Raw genomic sequence first — 16,509 nt, 5'->3', positions numbered from 1 at the left:
GAGATACAAATAATGTAAATAGTATGTATGGAATAATGCACTCCGTCCTGGAAGGCTGCATTTCTGAAAAGGGAATGCTTTTGCTTATGCAAAGCAGAAAAGTAACTCAATAATAAGCTTTCACTGCAATGCTAGCTAGAGAGTTAGAGAATCTTCTGCTTTATAAAGGGGAGAATAGAGATTAGGAGCATTAAGGTTATTTTACTTCTCTTGTTAAGGATCAAGGTTCGTCGCACAGCTCTGGCTTCTATATTTAAAAAAGGACTTTGAAAAAGTGGAGTAGAGACAGGGAAGAGCCACAAAAATAATTACTACCCTGCTGAAAAACGATTACATATTGGGAATGAAGTATTTATAGTGATATCTATATGGTGCAAAACAATACTGTGGTAAGAAACCTGAGTTATCTCTTTCTGGCAAATGGATTTATGCAACGAAGCAGAACTATGTGCAGAGGTACCAGTTTGGGTTCTGGAAGGCATACAGCTGCTTTACTATGCTGACTGGATTGCAAAAGCTCAGTCAAAAAGAAAACCAAAAGGTAATTTGATTGCAGGGTATAAATAGGAGATYACCTATGAGTTTGACTAGGAAAAAAACATGAGTGAAAAACAATTCTTCAATCTAGCACTGTCACAACAAGAATTTGTGGCCCAAAGGTGAAGCTAAACTATTCAAGCTGATATAAACACATACATTGAGGATGATTAATTACTAGAACATATTAGCATGGAAAGTTATGGCTTCTCCTTTTATTTATTTAGTCTTTTAATTAAAAAAAAAAATCAAGCCTAGATGCCCTTTGCAATGTATGTATTAGTTAAGATCAGGTTGCTGGGTTTGGTGCAAGAATAACTCATTGAAATCACCCAGGATATACAGCCAAAGAGAACAAATGATCTAGTCGTGCCCCTTGGCTGCAAACACTGTGGCTCTAGGAATTTGCAAGAAATGTCCAGATACAACACACTTTTTTTTTTTTTTTAAACACCAAAGGAAAAAAAATCAAAGTGGGGATCTAAGAGAAGGCTGCAAAGTAGGATTGGCAGGGGAAGAAAAGAACAGTCAGAACAGCTTTAGGAAGTCAAGAAAAGAAAGAAGACTGAAAGAAACATGAGTTGGGAAGGAGAGGACATAAAACCTTGAATGCAGTGGAAGTGGAAAATGGTAAGGATTAATGGYAAGACCTTGCAGTGTCAGGGCACAGAGAGGAACATGAAAAGGAAAATATCCAAATAGGAAAGAATACAAGCCTGCCCATGTCACTGGCCCTCAGTCAGGCCCATAAAGCACCTCAAGATGTCAATAACGTTCATATTCATAGTGGGGAGGGAAACAGACAGACTTGGGAATTAAGATGTTCTTGTGCCCTATCATTTAAGTATTCTCTTCCAGACTTCCTGAGCATGTCCTACATTATGCAGATCACTTTACCCAAGCCCATGAGACATAACAGTATTACAATCTTATCAAAACCATTTAAGTTCCTTCAAAAAAAAAGAAAAAAAGAGAGAGAGAAAATTTTTCTTATAGATGAGCAGAAACTTGGGTTAGACATGAATATGAGAAAGTGCTAAAATACATCTTTCTGACCTAGGGTAAAATCAATTGTAGCTAAGCTCGATTTTTGTTGTGTCTGTTTTTAAAATATTCGAAGACAGAGATTCCACAAGGTACTTAAACAGTTTATTCTAATGTTTAATTTCTGTTACTATTAGAAAAAAGTCTTCATCATTGTCAGAAGGAAACTTCACTAACCATAGAGATACACTTCATAGAGAACACTTCATTCTACTCCTCTCACCTGTATTAACAAATATCATAGCCTTTCCCCAACTCTTCTACTCCAGACTGAACATCCCCAAGTCCTTTAATCTTTTCTCACAGGACAAGTTTTCTAGATCTCTGATTATTCTCATTTATTCTCCCAGGACAATTTCTCCAGATTTTCTACATCTCCCCAAATTCAGACAAAAATTTGACCAAAAAGTCCAGTAGGGGATTTATTAGCACTCAGTGGAATAATTACTTCTTGCAGCTTACAGACAATACTGTAATCCAGTTTATATATTCCAGTACAATGGTTGTTTTTTTTTCTTTTTCTTTTAAAGGGTGATACACAGGTGATGGTGTGCTTGTGACCCAGGGAAACACTCGGATCCTTTTCTTCAGGACATTATGTACAGTCAGTCATTTCCCATAACTTAATTTTTGCACTAATGATCAATCCTATCACAGTTTATAACATTACACCCGTCTTACTGATTTATTTAAACACCACTTCTTCAATTTATCAAGAAGATTCCAAACCTTTAATTCTGCTTTTCACCTTTAATTCTGCTTTTTACCTTTAATTCTGCTTTTTAGTGGTGCTGAAGCGCCCCCTGACAAGCTTGTTTTAATCTTAACAGGCACGTTCTCTTTCCATCACCAAAATTCTGTACCAAAGTATCAACTAGCTTGGATCCAATGCAGCCACAACAGGCTCTCCCTTGGTATATTCTTCCATTTTGACATGACAAAGAATCATAACCCAGTACAGATCTTCAACCAGATTTTGGCTGATCTGAACAAGTGGTTGTCTCACTGCTTGTAAGCTTTTGGGCTTATGATACAATCTTCCTCAGTCTACTTCTTCCTTCTCCTCCCTGCTCAGGGCACAGCTAAGTCGCTCTGACTGACTGTCAGCCCTCTCTTCAAGATCACAGGAGAAAGAACAGGCTGTTATCACTGTTGGCAGATATCAGTACCCACTTGCTTTGCTTTTGAGGAACTGAGCTTCTTCTGCACCAGTGTTTCTTCTCCTTTTAATAATTACTTTTAATTAAGATTTTCTTCTTCATTCTTCTATCCTTTTAAGAGCCTTTGAGCTTCCCTATGACACCTTTGAGAGTTGTAGCTGGTACTTTTAAGTAATACTGATCTGAACCAGGTTTCCTAAAACTTCTTTTGAAACTGTACTGCAAGACAGTCTTATCTTACAGCTCCCTCCCCTGCAGACAATGCCTGTTACCTTCTTTTAGTTTGACACTAGTTAAATCTTTGACAACCTCATCTGTTACTAACCACCTAGTTATCCTGGTATGTGCTTAAAAACAGCTGTTTCTACATACTTAAAAACAACTTATTTGAAATTACCTAACTTTTCTAAATATTTTCTTATSTGTTTTCTCCCTATTTAACATTTATTGTTAAAGTGCAGTAGAGGTTGGAGAGTCCTCTATTACAGAGAAGCAAAAATAAAAATCTTCCATCAGTAGAAACAGTATCCAATACCTCAGGAAAAAAAAAAAAGTAGAAATCAAGCCTTATCTTCAGATGGGTAACTTCAATCATTTGAAAAATGTGACTTTAGAATTGAAAACATTGCAGAGCGAGCACCCTGAAACAGCATAAGATGAAGGGATGTATCAAAGCCATGTCAGAAACACTTCAGTATTTTCATTCTACAACTGCTCAGGTTCTCTCCTTTCAGCCGAAACATAATGCCTTTGCAAAAGCGAGTACCAAAATAAAGCCTCTCCACCTAATGGTTTTTCATTCTTGAAGTCAACACAGGTAATATACATCATTCAGTGCTGTCAAGCATGGCAGCAAATTAGAGCGCACCAAAGTCACACTAAAAACAGAAAGCATTTTCCCACTGAATTCAAAAGATTCCTGCAGTGCAAGTTATTTGACAAGTTTTGCTGCATAAGGATTCATACATCTTTGCTAATATATTCAAAATTTATTAAAAATCAAAAGTATTTTTAAAACCCTTAAAAATTCTATGTAATTTGCTTTGGAGAAAATGTAGGGTTTTTAAGGCTACATGGAGATGGCTCAGAAGTTGGAATTTTGTGCCTCTTATATGAGAAGCCTTTGTGTCTGAAAGTGGTAAAATAATACTGGCAACATGTCTGCAAACTATTTTTGGATATGTGGGTGAGAGGAGAAAAATGCACAAAAACTGTCTACTAACAAAGGGGCAATTTTTCGCAGGAAGTACACTGACTTGCACATGGTAACACAAAGCTGATTTGTAGAATCATTAATAAAGTTAGAAATCATACTGTAAATGAGACTGACATATTAGATAAACACAGTCATTAACAGACACGAACCTCATTAGATATTAACATAGCTCAGTAACTACATTCTGCCAGTTTAGATGAACAGATTTAAGCCAAGGGTTGCTAACAAGCTGCTTCAATTGCCACATTGCAGTTTGTATTAAAAAAACAAAAAACAAAACACCGTATTACTCTGCCTACAGGTATTTTTTTATTTGCACATCATGCATTAACAAGAATAAGTATTCTTAGTGACTGGACCAAACTCTTAATTTTATTTAAACTCCACAGAAGATAAGTCTTAATCCTTCTGGATGTTATTAATGAGCACATGACCTACTATGAGATTGTATTAGAATCTGCCAGAGCAATTCCTACTCTGTAACTCACAGAATTAGTAAAGCCTTACTTGCTGTATACCTGTACCTTCTGAGATGCCAGCCTCAATCAAAACACTGACAAATTATTCAAAATTGCAAAGCCATACTCTTGCCTAGAAAAAAAGCTTGCAAGCTAGCTGGAATCAGCCCACTTCAGCCAACACCACGTCTTCAGAAAACTAAGACCCTGATCCAAACTCCCTAGCTGAAGATTCTAAGTCTTTGAAAGGCAGAAGCTACAAAAAAAATATAGAAAAAGCTAGGAAAAAAATGTAGAAAGATCACATATTTCCAGAAAACTCCAAGGTTTTCCTTAGCTCTTTCACTCCTCCCCTCCACTATAATTTACCTGCAGTAGCACCAAATTTGTGCAAGAAGGCTTCCGAGTGAAATCCCAGACCTATTAGAACTAACAGCAAAGCTCCCACCAGCTTTAGCAGGGGCAGAATTTCACCCCACGGACCTGGGACCACATCAAGCAGAATGCACAGAACAAATTAATATTTTAAATCATGTTCTAAATTTTTCTTTCCACAGAACTACTTTTGAATAGCTAGAAGTACATAATACAGAATTTTCATTAATATTTTATGGTCTGCAAATATTCCTTAGTGCATTTCAGTAGGATTCCTGTATCCAAACAGAATTCCAGGTTTTAAAATAGCATTCCACACAATGTTTGGAAGACGCCTGAACCAGTCTCACAAAGTTCACATTAGCAAAACCTTGCAGCTTTCTGTATCAGCAAGCTCTCATTACTCTTTTGGCAATGGTAATTGAAAAAAGGTCTGGAGGGCAGCAATGACAGGAATGTCAAAAGGTTAAGTGTACTACAAACTAAAAAAAGGTGAACTCTCCAGGTAAATAACAGAGAATTACTCACACAAAACATGACTAAACATAAAACAAAGTGGAGAGGCACTGGTTAGTGCTGATCTTTGCATGAAAATCACAGAGGAAAAAAGATAATGAATGTTTCCTRAATCAAATATAGTAAAGTCAATAATAACCAGCTCTGAGTTTACTGCATGACACTGCTCAATTATACAACTTTGAACAAATTTAACATATTATACTCAGGTCTAGAAGAAAATATTAAGAAACTACCTATTTATGTTCAATTTTTACCATCATTTGGTCTGTGAAATGAACTGCAGGCTCAAGACTGAACACGCACAATTCACATTTGCCAGTGGGCACCATAATTAGTTGGTTAAGAGTAGAGTATTTCTGCCCAAACCTTCAGTTTAATGGTGGGAACAGTTTCCTCAAGTCAGAGAGATCTACTTTTCTGAAAACAGCCATTCTATCTCATACATATCACTGTTAAAGCTTTCCCAACAATTTTCTTAAACAGCAAAACAAGTAGTTATCCAGATAAAGAACTTAAGGGAATCTTTCCTACCCTCAGGTTAGAAGAAATGCTATTATTCAAAAGGTACACTGTCACTTTAAAGGATTACACTTTTGTCAGAATGAACTTTACTCTCTGTGCAAAAGAAGTAACAAGACAGAAAAACACGTGCGTTTTCTCCTCACATGTGCCTTCTGCATTTAATAATGACGGTACACTCACTGGTTCCATTGGTCTGAGTTTCCTTCATACTGATGAAAAAATAATGCTTTAAGAGGATTCCTCACAAAGCTAGAACATAAAAAGATAGAAAATAGCAGGCTATTTCTTGAGTTTTGCTCAAACAGTTACAAACTGTACTGAAGCAGTGTGCGTTCTTTCCTCCTGCTGGGCCTTCAGATATTTTTTCCTGCCTCATACAATAGTTGTTACAATCATGCCTTCTTTTAGGCACTGCTTTGCAAGGTAAATGCTCCTGTGAGAATATGTTTAATGTACTTCTAAGCACCAAAAACATCAAAAGCCTAATCCAGATAGAATTGCTTTTAAAAGCATTTCCCTGTGCTATAATAGTAATGACAGCATTGACTTTTCAACCTCATTTCCCACACCAAACAAGCTTCAAGTGAATTTCCAGATGTTACTCACTTAGAGTACCTTTCTAATTAACCATAGCCATGTATTCCTCTAGTTGTGCCAATCATATTAGTATCCAAAAATCCCTACAGTCAGTAAATACTTTCATTCATAAACACAGTTGCACACACATTTGTCACAGCTTTTCTTACTGTTTTGTGATATCTGTGGCAGAGAGATGATTATCTAGCTGAAAGAATCGTACTGTTTAGTGAAGACTCAAAGTGCTGTTAACGAAAACATCTAGTAACTGACTCCCTTGTGTTCCTTAGTGTATAAGGAATAAAAATCACCATCTGTTCAGTCAAGTAATTCTTTTTTTCATTGTTTCTCATCACTATTGCATTACTCCACTTAGTCATGCCATGGCCAGTCAAAGACTCATATATTCATCAACTGACAGCAAAATAAGATGTCTGTAAGAAACATAGGTAGCAGTTCACAGCACCTTCTGCTGCATGCTAAGTGAAATGTTAGCAACAAAAGACAAGGAATGTATCTCCAATCTTTCTCAAATGAATAGCCCTATTTGATTTTAACTGCATCAGCTGCACAGCATTACAAAAAGCTAGAAAATAATTGGCTTGTGAAAGCTAGCTTGTTTTTTCAATCCCCCTCAGCTGGCCGATGTTCAACCTTTTCCTTTCAGCGTAACCAGAGGAAGTACAACCCAAAAGCCATTTGCACTCTGTCATAGCTTTGTCTCGCAATTACTCTATTGGCTCCTAAAAGAGAAGATCTTTCCAGCTGTAAAGTTGCCAAGGATATAAAGTGTCAACCATGAGGGATCGCCTGGTACAATCTTTGATTATGAAACAGATATCTTCCAGTTTCCTGAAGTCCAGTGTAACTATAGCTGAACGAAATGATTTGCTTACCCAAAACTTAACTAGAAAGGAAATAATTTTCTTGAAATACGGATACTGTGCATTTCCAGCTGCCTACTATTCCATCTTTGTTTGTAAACATGAGAAACTCACCCCAGACAGGATTCCCACGAACCAGGGCTGAGGATGAAAATGTTAAGCTATGTAATCTTTCATATATGAGCAAAGTGTCAATAACAAATGACCTGTTCTAAGCATTCAGTTATTTTTGAACAACTGAAAATAAACAACAGTCGCATTTCATTGTCTTGCTAACAAACACCCTCAGTGTGCTGTCCGAAGATCTTAAATGCTGCACTAGAAATGGGATGAAGAAAGTACTAGAAGTGACATCCAAGCCTCTCATATTCATCTCTAAGTCATAAAACAGATGGGATCATCTCAGCTAATCCGAGTGGTGCACAGTTATTAATCCATAACGGAATGCTTATTTCTCAGGCACACACTCACCTGTGCTTGGATAGGTTCATAGCAAATATCTTTTTAACACATCTTCACAGAGTACAGTTAAAGTTATCTGTACAATAATAAACATATTACACCGCTCTGACAGCCATGAAAAATCTCCAGCCTTAGGATCTAGGTAAATCTAGTAATACTGAAGTACCTCTGTTGTATTCAAAAGCAACTCTCTCCCAGGAAACTTACAGCATGTATTCAAGAAAGCCAGTGATGGAAGAAAGATGCACAACCACGATACAGTAAGGGAGAGCAAAGAGCAGCACACATCCCCTCCTAACTATGCAGCACTTCTATGACCCCTAAACCAAAATTTCCAGCTGTTCATTGTTGCTTGCCGTCTGGAGGTGGTCCTTGTTTTGCCTGTGCCTTTCTTACCTCTGGAGAAAAACAATGGGCTTGCAGGTAAAACATGAGCATCTTCAGAGGGTGTTTTTGCACTAACTTAAAAGCAGTTTAGCTCTCTAAACTACAATGATTTATATTGCTATGAGAACAGAAACAGACTAATTATAGATGGAAGATAGTAACTGGTTTTCAAAAGACCAAGATACAGAGTTGCTAGTTTGCAATAGTTAGAATAGGAAGCCTTAGTGAACTCAAACCACTGCTTTTTCAGTGACTATCCTCCTACTACCAATGTGAATTTGTTTTTATTGAGTCTGCCCACTTTGGAGAAAGTATTTTAATGGTGTTCCAGATGTGTTTTTGAGGTCTGTTAGGAGATACTCAAAGGGCACAAATTTAACTTTTAGCTAAATGCTATGTTAAAATGCTATTCTGCTACCTCCCATGCACTCAGAGCTTTGGAATAATTACATCAAACTAGTCAGGAAGTTGACGATGCTTATTGTGAAGGCAGATCCTTACAGATGTTTCAACTGAATTGAAAAATTTTTCTACATATCTTCCTATCTCTCCTTAATTAAGAGAAACTTCTGTAAAATTCTGCACTAAGTTTACTGAGAATTCCTAATGTAGATGACTGGGAAAATATTGCAGCCTACATGAGAAACAATACACAAACAGAACAAAACAGATTTTTAAATAAGAGTCATCAAGTGAACAAAGCCAGAGTGATAACACTGAAAATGTGAATATGCAAAACAATGCAGCATACACATTTGTCCATTGACATAAGTAGTCACTAGCCCACTGAAGCCTGGAACAATAACAACCTATGCAAAACAAAGATGTGCTTCAGCAAAACGGACTTAACCAGCCTATCTTAGCATTGCATCAAGCTTTCAGCCATGATCTAGGGAAACTGAACTCTCCTTATTTAATAAAGGTCAGTATTAATTTTCCCTATTGATTAGGTAGTTGGCCTTGACTTCAGCAAGGCTGAAGTTTTTTAACATGCACAGCTGACCTTGAGGGATTGACTACCACTGGCAACACTCTTCCACAAAGGCCATGAACAAAGTATCATGACAACCTTCAGCAAGCAGTGACCTGGATTGTGACTACAGTTAGCAATACAATGATGAACAGTACATACCATTAAGAGGTCATAGTCTGCCATGCAGTTTGCACTAATTGTGATATTATACATTAAAATGAATAAAATATTCTGATTTGCTATGGACTGCTATCATGGCAGTTTTAGATGCTACTTATAAAGAAATAATGGATGACTTGTTTATTTAATGTGAATAATCTTCCAGATGGTACTATTCTAAAATACGTATACATAAACATCTTAATCTTACCACTGTCTTCAATGGAGAAATAGAAGATGACACTGGTAGCATTATCACCTTCTTTCAGGACGTAGCTGATCCTCATTTCATCAATATCAGCTAAAAAAGGAATATTTAACACGAATCATCATAGCATTACACTGCATAATATAGAACCTAATCCATTCTAACTTTTGGATTTGATTACTTACTAATAACTTGGATAACTTGTTGACAAACTGTATCAGCAACTAAATTTGCATACTGTGACAGGACTTTTTATGTTGGTATATGCTCAGTAACACAACATGAATTTAATTACTAACTCGAAGAACCAGGGCAAAAAGACAATGAGATATAGTTTTACCTTAAATATTTAATTTTAAATAATAAATTCACATTTTTTCTCTCAGCACATTAGGAAGAGTTACTTTGCTCTAACTGAATTGTATTTACTGGGAGTAAAGATTTGCCCACCTTTTAAAAATCAGTTTAACTTTAATCAATCTTTTTAAGCTTTGCTATGACACACAAAAGCATTGCAGGTGTATCGGGGTAAATATGAGAATGTAGCAAGTTTTCCTTCTTAATCACAAATAGGTGTAAAAGTCAATACAACTTTGATTTGAAATTCCTAGGGAATAGGAGGAAATCACCAGTATATTTCCATTTACCTTAAAGTTGCAGATATCCTCCCCTGTGCCCCAGAAGTCTTCTGCTTTTGCTTCTACTTTAGTTACACAAACAACAGTTTCAGTTGATACAGACATGTTCTGGAGATCTCTAAATGCTCTTTATACTCCATTCAGCATTAAGCTTTTCTAGAGCTAACATTGATTTATTAGCAACTTACTCCCCTGGAGTCACCAGTTGCTCTTGTTCTTGTATGACAAATTTGGGTACTTCTTGTCAACCAAAAACATATGAAACATTCTTGAATGAACTGCAAATGATCTTCACAACACTGGAGCTTGAGAGACAAATTGCAAACTTTTAAATACACATCTATGTTATCATACAGCTATACCTATAGACCTGTCTGAAAGTTATAGATAAATTCATAAAATGGAGATAAAGGCTTTTTCTCTTCCTAAATTGTTTTCCCTTGCAAAAGAAAGGTGACATACCTGAGCACTTAACAACAATGGAGAGCTCTATTCCTGTTATAGTGTCTAATGAGAAATTTGGTAGATGTCCCTCTTGCTAATAATGAAAGCACACTTGGGGAGGCAAAGGCCCCACTGGAGGTTTCCTTGAGAAAGCTTTCACCATACTATTCTGGGCAGTGAATGATATTCCTGAACCCAGTAAACTCCCCGAGATCTGCTGGAGCACAGGACTGTTTACAAAGAGTCCTACTGCTGTCATTGAGCTCCACCATCCTTTGAGCCTCTCCTCTCAGCACAGGTTAGGTGGAGCAGATCCAAATGCCTCCCTATGTACACAGCTTTCTCTGTGGAATGGGAACACCCAAAATGCAACCAAAACTACTGAACTTCCCCCACTCACCTTCTTAACACCAGATCCAGCGAGGTGCAGAACTGTCAAGCACCTTTCCAAGCAATCTACTTAGAAAACAACAGTGATTTTTGAGCCTGGGTTAATTTCCAGGAAGGCAAACAGGAACTTCAGTTTTGGAAAAGACATTGGGGCCAGATCTGTAAATCACTGTTTCAGATTTTAGCCTGTTGCCTCATGAACAGTACCATGCTATGCACATGGTGAAACGTACATTTAACACACACTAGGAAACACATTAATGCATGCACATCAAATACAGAACTTTCTTATTGTGTCTTCACAGGTAAAACTAAGCTTCATTTTTTTAAATGCATATATTTATAATTCTGACCATACACATATACTTTGTAATTAAGAGACACTGCATTCTGAATCTCCTGAAACAGAGAAAGATGCAAATTATATAATGCAAAATATCAGCTAATTGAACCTAATGATTATAAGCAAATACAATCATCAGCACCAACCTTGCATAAATGTTTTAATGCTCTCATTTCCAAGGCCAGTATTAACGATGAAGCCATGCTCTGGCCCATCTGTTATTCTGTATTTCAACAGCTTGTGTGGACTGTCCCGGTCTTCTGCCTTTAGTGCCTTACTAGTGATGAGGAAGCCTAGCTGCCCAGTTGGAAGTCTTCTTAGAGTGGGGGCACCCTTGTTTACCACTAACTGTGGCACCCTATTGTCCAGCAAACTGATCTGAATCCTCAACGTCTGGGGCTGATGGGTCTCCATGCCAGTGTCAGGGAAAACATAAAAGTTTGTATGGGTCCCATCAGTCACAGAGAAGGAGAAGCTATCCTGGCTGGTTTCTGTACTATCATGTTTATAGCTGATAAGATTCTCATTCAAGTCTTGTTTGGTGAAGCTGGTTACTGGGTAGCTGTTGTTGTACAAAATCTGGCCATACACAGGAACCTGAGTGACTGTGAAAAGGAGTAAATAATCAGGTGTATACCCATCTTCCACAGTCAACTCAAAAGGGGTGATCAATCTGATCTTCCCTTCCTCAACTACAAGGTCACCAATAGTTAGAATTGGCTTTTTATTGTTCACGTTTGTAATGGAGACCCTGAAGGTGCGAAAGACTGGGTTATATCCATCTGTCACTTCAAATTCAAAACTGTCCATCTTCACCTCATCTTCTGCAGTATGAATGTAGTAAATCTTGTTGCCAGCAAGTTGGAGTTGAGTAAAGGAAACAACAGGTATCCCAGGACTGTCTGAGTTCTCTAAATGGCCCCGGGTAGGGGACCGGGTAACACTGAAGCGCAAGTTCTCGTCAGGACTGTTAACATCACTTGTGCTGAGCAGGTCAGTTGTGAGCATTACTTTTCCACCTTCTTTCAGAGTTACGCCCTTGTTGATCACCTCAGGGAAGACCATATCAATGCTACTGATGGTAATATAGGAGTATCTGTCTATCAAGGGGTTAATACCATCGGTGACATCAAATTTAATCAGATCATGGACTCCATGTAGGCCAGTGAGAATATAACGGATAAAACCCTGGTCTAAATCATCCTGGGTGAAGTTCATGCCTTGTGTAATGTTGCACAGCACTTCCCCTCGTCTGTTCAGGTGCTGTAATAAACCCTGGACAGGTGCCAAACGGATGATATAGGCAAGGTTCTTGTCCTCTGAATCCATGTCTGTGGCCTTAAGGTCCTGGCTAGAGATGACCTTGGACTTGCCAATCTCTACTCCCAGCCCATTGTTGATTGCCATCCTGGGGGTCTCATCATCTACCAGGATCACCATAATCGATACTTTCTGTTCCACCGTGTGCTGCCCATCGCTCAGCTGAATTTGAAAGCTATCTTCTTTTGCCTCTGAGTCATCATGTTCATACACAATGCTGGAAGTCTCCTGGATCTCCTCCAGGGTGAAGCTGTGAGCAAGTACAGTGCCTGTGGACAGCTGCTGCACAAACTGCCCATGCTTAGGAGGGACAGCAATAACAAAGTACAGTTCATCTGGAGGAAGGTCTGCATCGGCTCCGTTGAGGATGGGGCTGTCAATTACTAGGCTCATCCCCTCAAGCACTGTGAATTCATGCACAAACAGCTTTGGCTTTTCATCATTGGTAGGATGATGACGATGGGGAAGAAGTTATGAGGAGAGAAGTTAATGCCGTCAGAGCACTGGAAAGTGAATCTGTCCTCCACAGGCTCCACCCCTTTGTGAATGCTCTGCACGTAATTGATGTGGCCCAGACGAACATCTTTGATGGAAAAGGCACTGATGGCAGTACCAGCTCTAGACTTCTCAGACCCTGGGGCTGGAGAGATGTTCTCCAAATACCCTGAAGTGGACTGAACTGTGATAATGCACAAGATGTCATCTCTGGGAGTATCTACGTCCTCTGCATCCAGCTGATCCAGAGTTAGAGTACTCTTCCCTCCCTCGAGGACACTGAGCGGCTCTGTCCCAACCATCACTTCAGGTGCAATGCTGTCCACAGGCAATATGGTGACAGCCACATGCACCCCTTGCACTGTGCTGCCTCCCACAACCCATTCACTGGAGAGGTCAGAGACGGTGAGATTGAAGGAATCACACCTCTTTTTCAAGCCAATCTCTCCACTGGTATGAGCATAGGCTACGGCTCCACTGATGAGGTCATGCTGGGTAAACTTCTTTGATCACACTCCATCCACGAGGATGTCACCCAGCTTGGGGGGATCCTGCGCAATGAAGGTCAGCACCAAGTCATCTGTATCCTCATCCATACCTTGGATAAGTGATGGGGTAATCTCAGCAACACCATTTTCTAAGACATCAAGGGCTGCTCCCACCTGCCTATGACCACCAGGGAGAGTGATGCTAGGGCTTTCATCATCCACAGACTGCACAGCAATCTTGACTGTGATTGGCACATGATGGACTCCGTCACTCACTTCCAGCTGATAAGAATCACTGGTGAACTCATCGCCACTGTGCTTGTAGAAGATGTGCCCACTGGCAATATCATCCAGCAGGAAAGATTCTCCTTGCACTATCAGGCCCTCCTCCAGATAATGCAGATGGCCATGCGCTGGAGCTCGAGTTACAGTGAAGACAATTCAGTCCACATCTGTGTCCTCATCAGTGGTGTCCAGTTGATTGCTGGTGAGAAGGAAGCTGTTTCCCTCAAGCACAGTGAAGCCCGTATTGGTAATCTGAGGTGGCTGGTTGTCCACTGGCTGCAGGAACAGGGTAAAAGTATCTGGTAGAGAATTGCCAGCTGAGTCCTCTACAAGGAATGTGAATTGAACCACCCGTGGTGTGATCCCCAACTCCTGATCTGGAGGTTGATACGCCACCTTGTGATGGTTGACTTGGGCCTGGGTGAAACGAGTAATGGATGTCTCAGGGCTGTCAGCCAACACAATCCCCCCAGTGACCACAGAGTGATTCTCATCCATGTCAGCTGGGGGAGTCAGCAAAGTGTACTTCAAATCCCTGTCATCAGTGTCCAAGTCAGTGTACCGTAAATAGCGCCTCTTAAAGGGAGTCAGCTGGTATTCTTGCACTGCCATATGCAGGCTGGTACCTGGATACAGCGCAGGTGGCAGACTGTCTACTGGCTGCACTTTGACAGTGAGCACGTGCTCCCCAGACTGGTTAGGGGAGTCGTYGTTGTCCTGCAGACGGAACACAACACGTCCCATCGCTGGGCTGGTGCTATGAGCTCCCGTGTGCCTGAAGAACAGCCTCCCATCAAGGATGTCTTGCTGCAGCCACTCACTCACTGCCCTCTCATACATACCTTCGTCCTCCACAAAGTGCCAGGGGAAGGCAGAGGAGTCACCGTCCAGCTCTGCTCCACTTTCTTTGCTCTTATAAGATGCTGGTGGCTCTGCCTGACACAGCAGCAGCTCACCAAAGTGGTGAGAGTGTAGTGGGGACACTACTGAGTCCCCARCCAGGACAAATCGGATTGAAGGATCGTCTAAGTCAATGTCCGTGGCACTGAGGACAAAAGGTGAAATTTGGACAGTCTGGTGCTCACTCAGCACCAACCCAGTGTTTGCATTCAGCAGTGGTGGTTGATCATCATCAGGAGCAATGGTGATGGGGTACAGAAATTCAACCTGGTGCTGCCCATCTGCCATGCAGAACACTATGTTGTCACTGTAGCTGTGCTCACTGCCATCGTGCTGGTAAACCACCTGCCCTGCTTCCAGCTCTGCGGCAGTGAAGTACTTGCGGCTGGGTGGTACGCCAAGTACCTTGAGTTCCCCATGTTGCAGGCCCCGTGTAACCCAGACCTTCACTTCTTTCAGATTGTCCTCATCACTGATCTCCAGGTTGCCAGACAGGGGCCGTGACTGGCCCTCAAAGAGCATCAGCTGAGGGCCAGCCACATGACTGAAAATGGCCACAGGAGCCAGTGTGTTCATGGGCTTCACCAGGATCACAAAAGCAAAGGGCTCCGAGGAGGCACCATCAGAGTCCAGCACCTCCATTTCCACCTGAAAAAGCCGCTCCTGGTCTGAGTCCAGTGTAGGGGGCTGGTAAGCAATCTTCAGTTCCCTCACCTCCTGTTGCGAGAAGGCAGCAACAGGCTGGCTGGGATCATCGGTGCYGAGCAGGCAGCCTCGCTGCCGTGGGTCGCTGGGCCAGGGCAAGGTGAGATTGAAGAGCAGGAGGTCCGGGGGTGTCTCCAGGTCCTCGGCAGCCAGCATGTCCGGGGTGAGGGCGGTGAGCACGAACTGGTCCACTTCCATCATGAACAGCGCCAGGAAGCTGGGCTTGGGCGGCGTGTTGTCAGCCTCTCCGCGGATCCGCACCAGCACCTGGAAGTATTCCCGCTCCTCGGGGCCGGCGGCAGGCAGCACGGACACCCGCGCGGGGATGCAGTCCCGGCTGGGGGAGGCGGTGGCCGCTGTGTGCTGGTAGCGGATCCCCGCCTGCAGCACGGCCAGGCAGTCGCCGCTATAGCCGGCGGGCAGGGGCCGCCCCTCGGCGTCCAGCAGCCGCCCGTAGGCGGGCAGGGGGCCGGCGGCCACGGGCGGCAGCAGGGTGAGGCGGCAGCGCCGGCCGGGCTCGCCCTCGGGGAAGCCCAGCACCTTGCCGTCCAGAGGGAGGCTGAGCCCTCGCAGCTCCTCCACGGGCAGGGGGAGGTTGCGGCTGAGCAGGCGCAGCTGCTGGAAGACCACCTCCACCTCCAGCGTGAAGGGCACGACCAGGGTCCGGCGGGGCGAGTCGTAGCGGAGCTGGAGGCGCAGGCGGTGCCGGCCGGGGCTGCGGGCGCCGAAGTGCGTGTAGGTGACCTGCCCGCGGGCGAAGGCGCAGGGGAAGCGCGGGGGGGCCAGGGCGCCGGGGCGGCGCGTCCCCGGCCCGCTCTCCAGCACCGTCACCGCGCACCGGTCCCCCGGCTGCACCCGCAGCACCAGCTCCGCCGCCGGGTCCAGCGACGCGGAGCGGCCGAAGGGGACGCGCAGCCTGCGGTTGGCCACCAGGATGCCGGAGGCGCTGGGATCCGCCGGGGGCTCCGCCGCCCCCCGCGCAGCCAGGAGGCCCAGCAGCGCGGCAGCCAGCAGCGCCCGG

The 16,509-nt window shown here is 42.3% G+C and overlaps 1 protein-coding gene across 1 annotated transcript in view; it reads right to left on the bottom strand.

Moving 5' to 3' along the window:
• Nucleotides 1-16,509, bottom strand: part of FREM3 (FRAS1 related extracellular matrix 3) — a 70,228-nt gene that overhangs the window by 53,033 nt on the left and 686 nt on the right. The window contains 3 exon segments of the mRNA XM_026087542.1: nt 9,484-9,573; nt 11,442-13,067; nt 13,070-16,434. Coding sequence (XP_025943327.1) covers nt 9,484-9,573; nt 11,442-13,067; nt 13,070-16,434 — 5,081 coding nt within the window.

The sequence above is a fragment of the Apteryx rowi genome, unplaced genomic scaffold (assembly GCF_003343035.1).
Source record: "Apteryx rowi isolate R43461 unplaced genomic scaffold, aptRow1 scaffold_72, whole genome shotgun sequence".
Lineage (NCBI taxonomy): Eukaryota > Metazoa > Chordata > Aves > Apterygiformes > Apterygidae > Apteryx > Apteryx rowi.
This window is presented reverse-complemented; position numbering and strand designations above follow the sequence as displayed.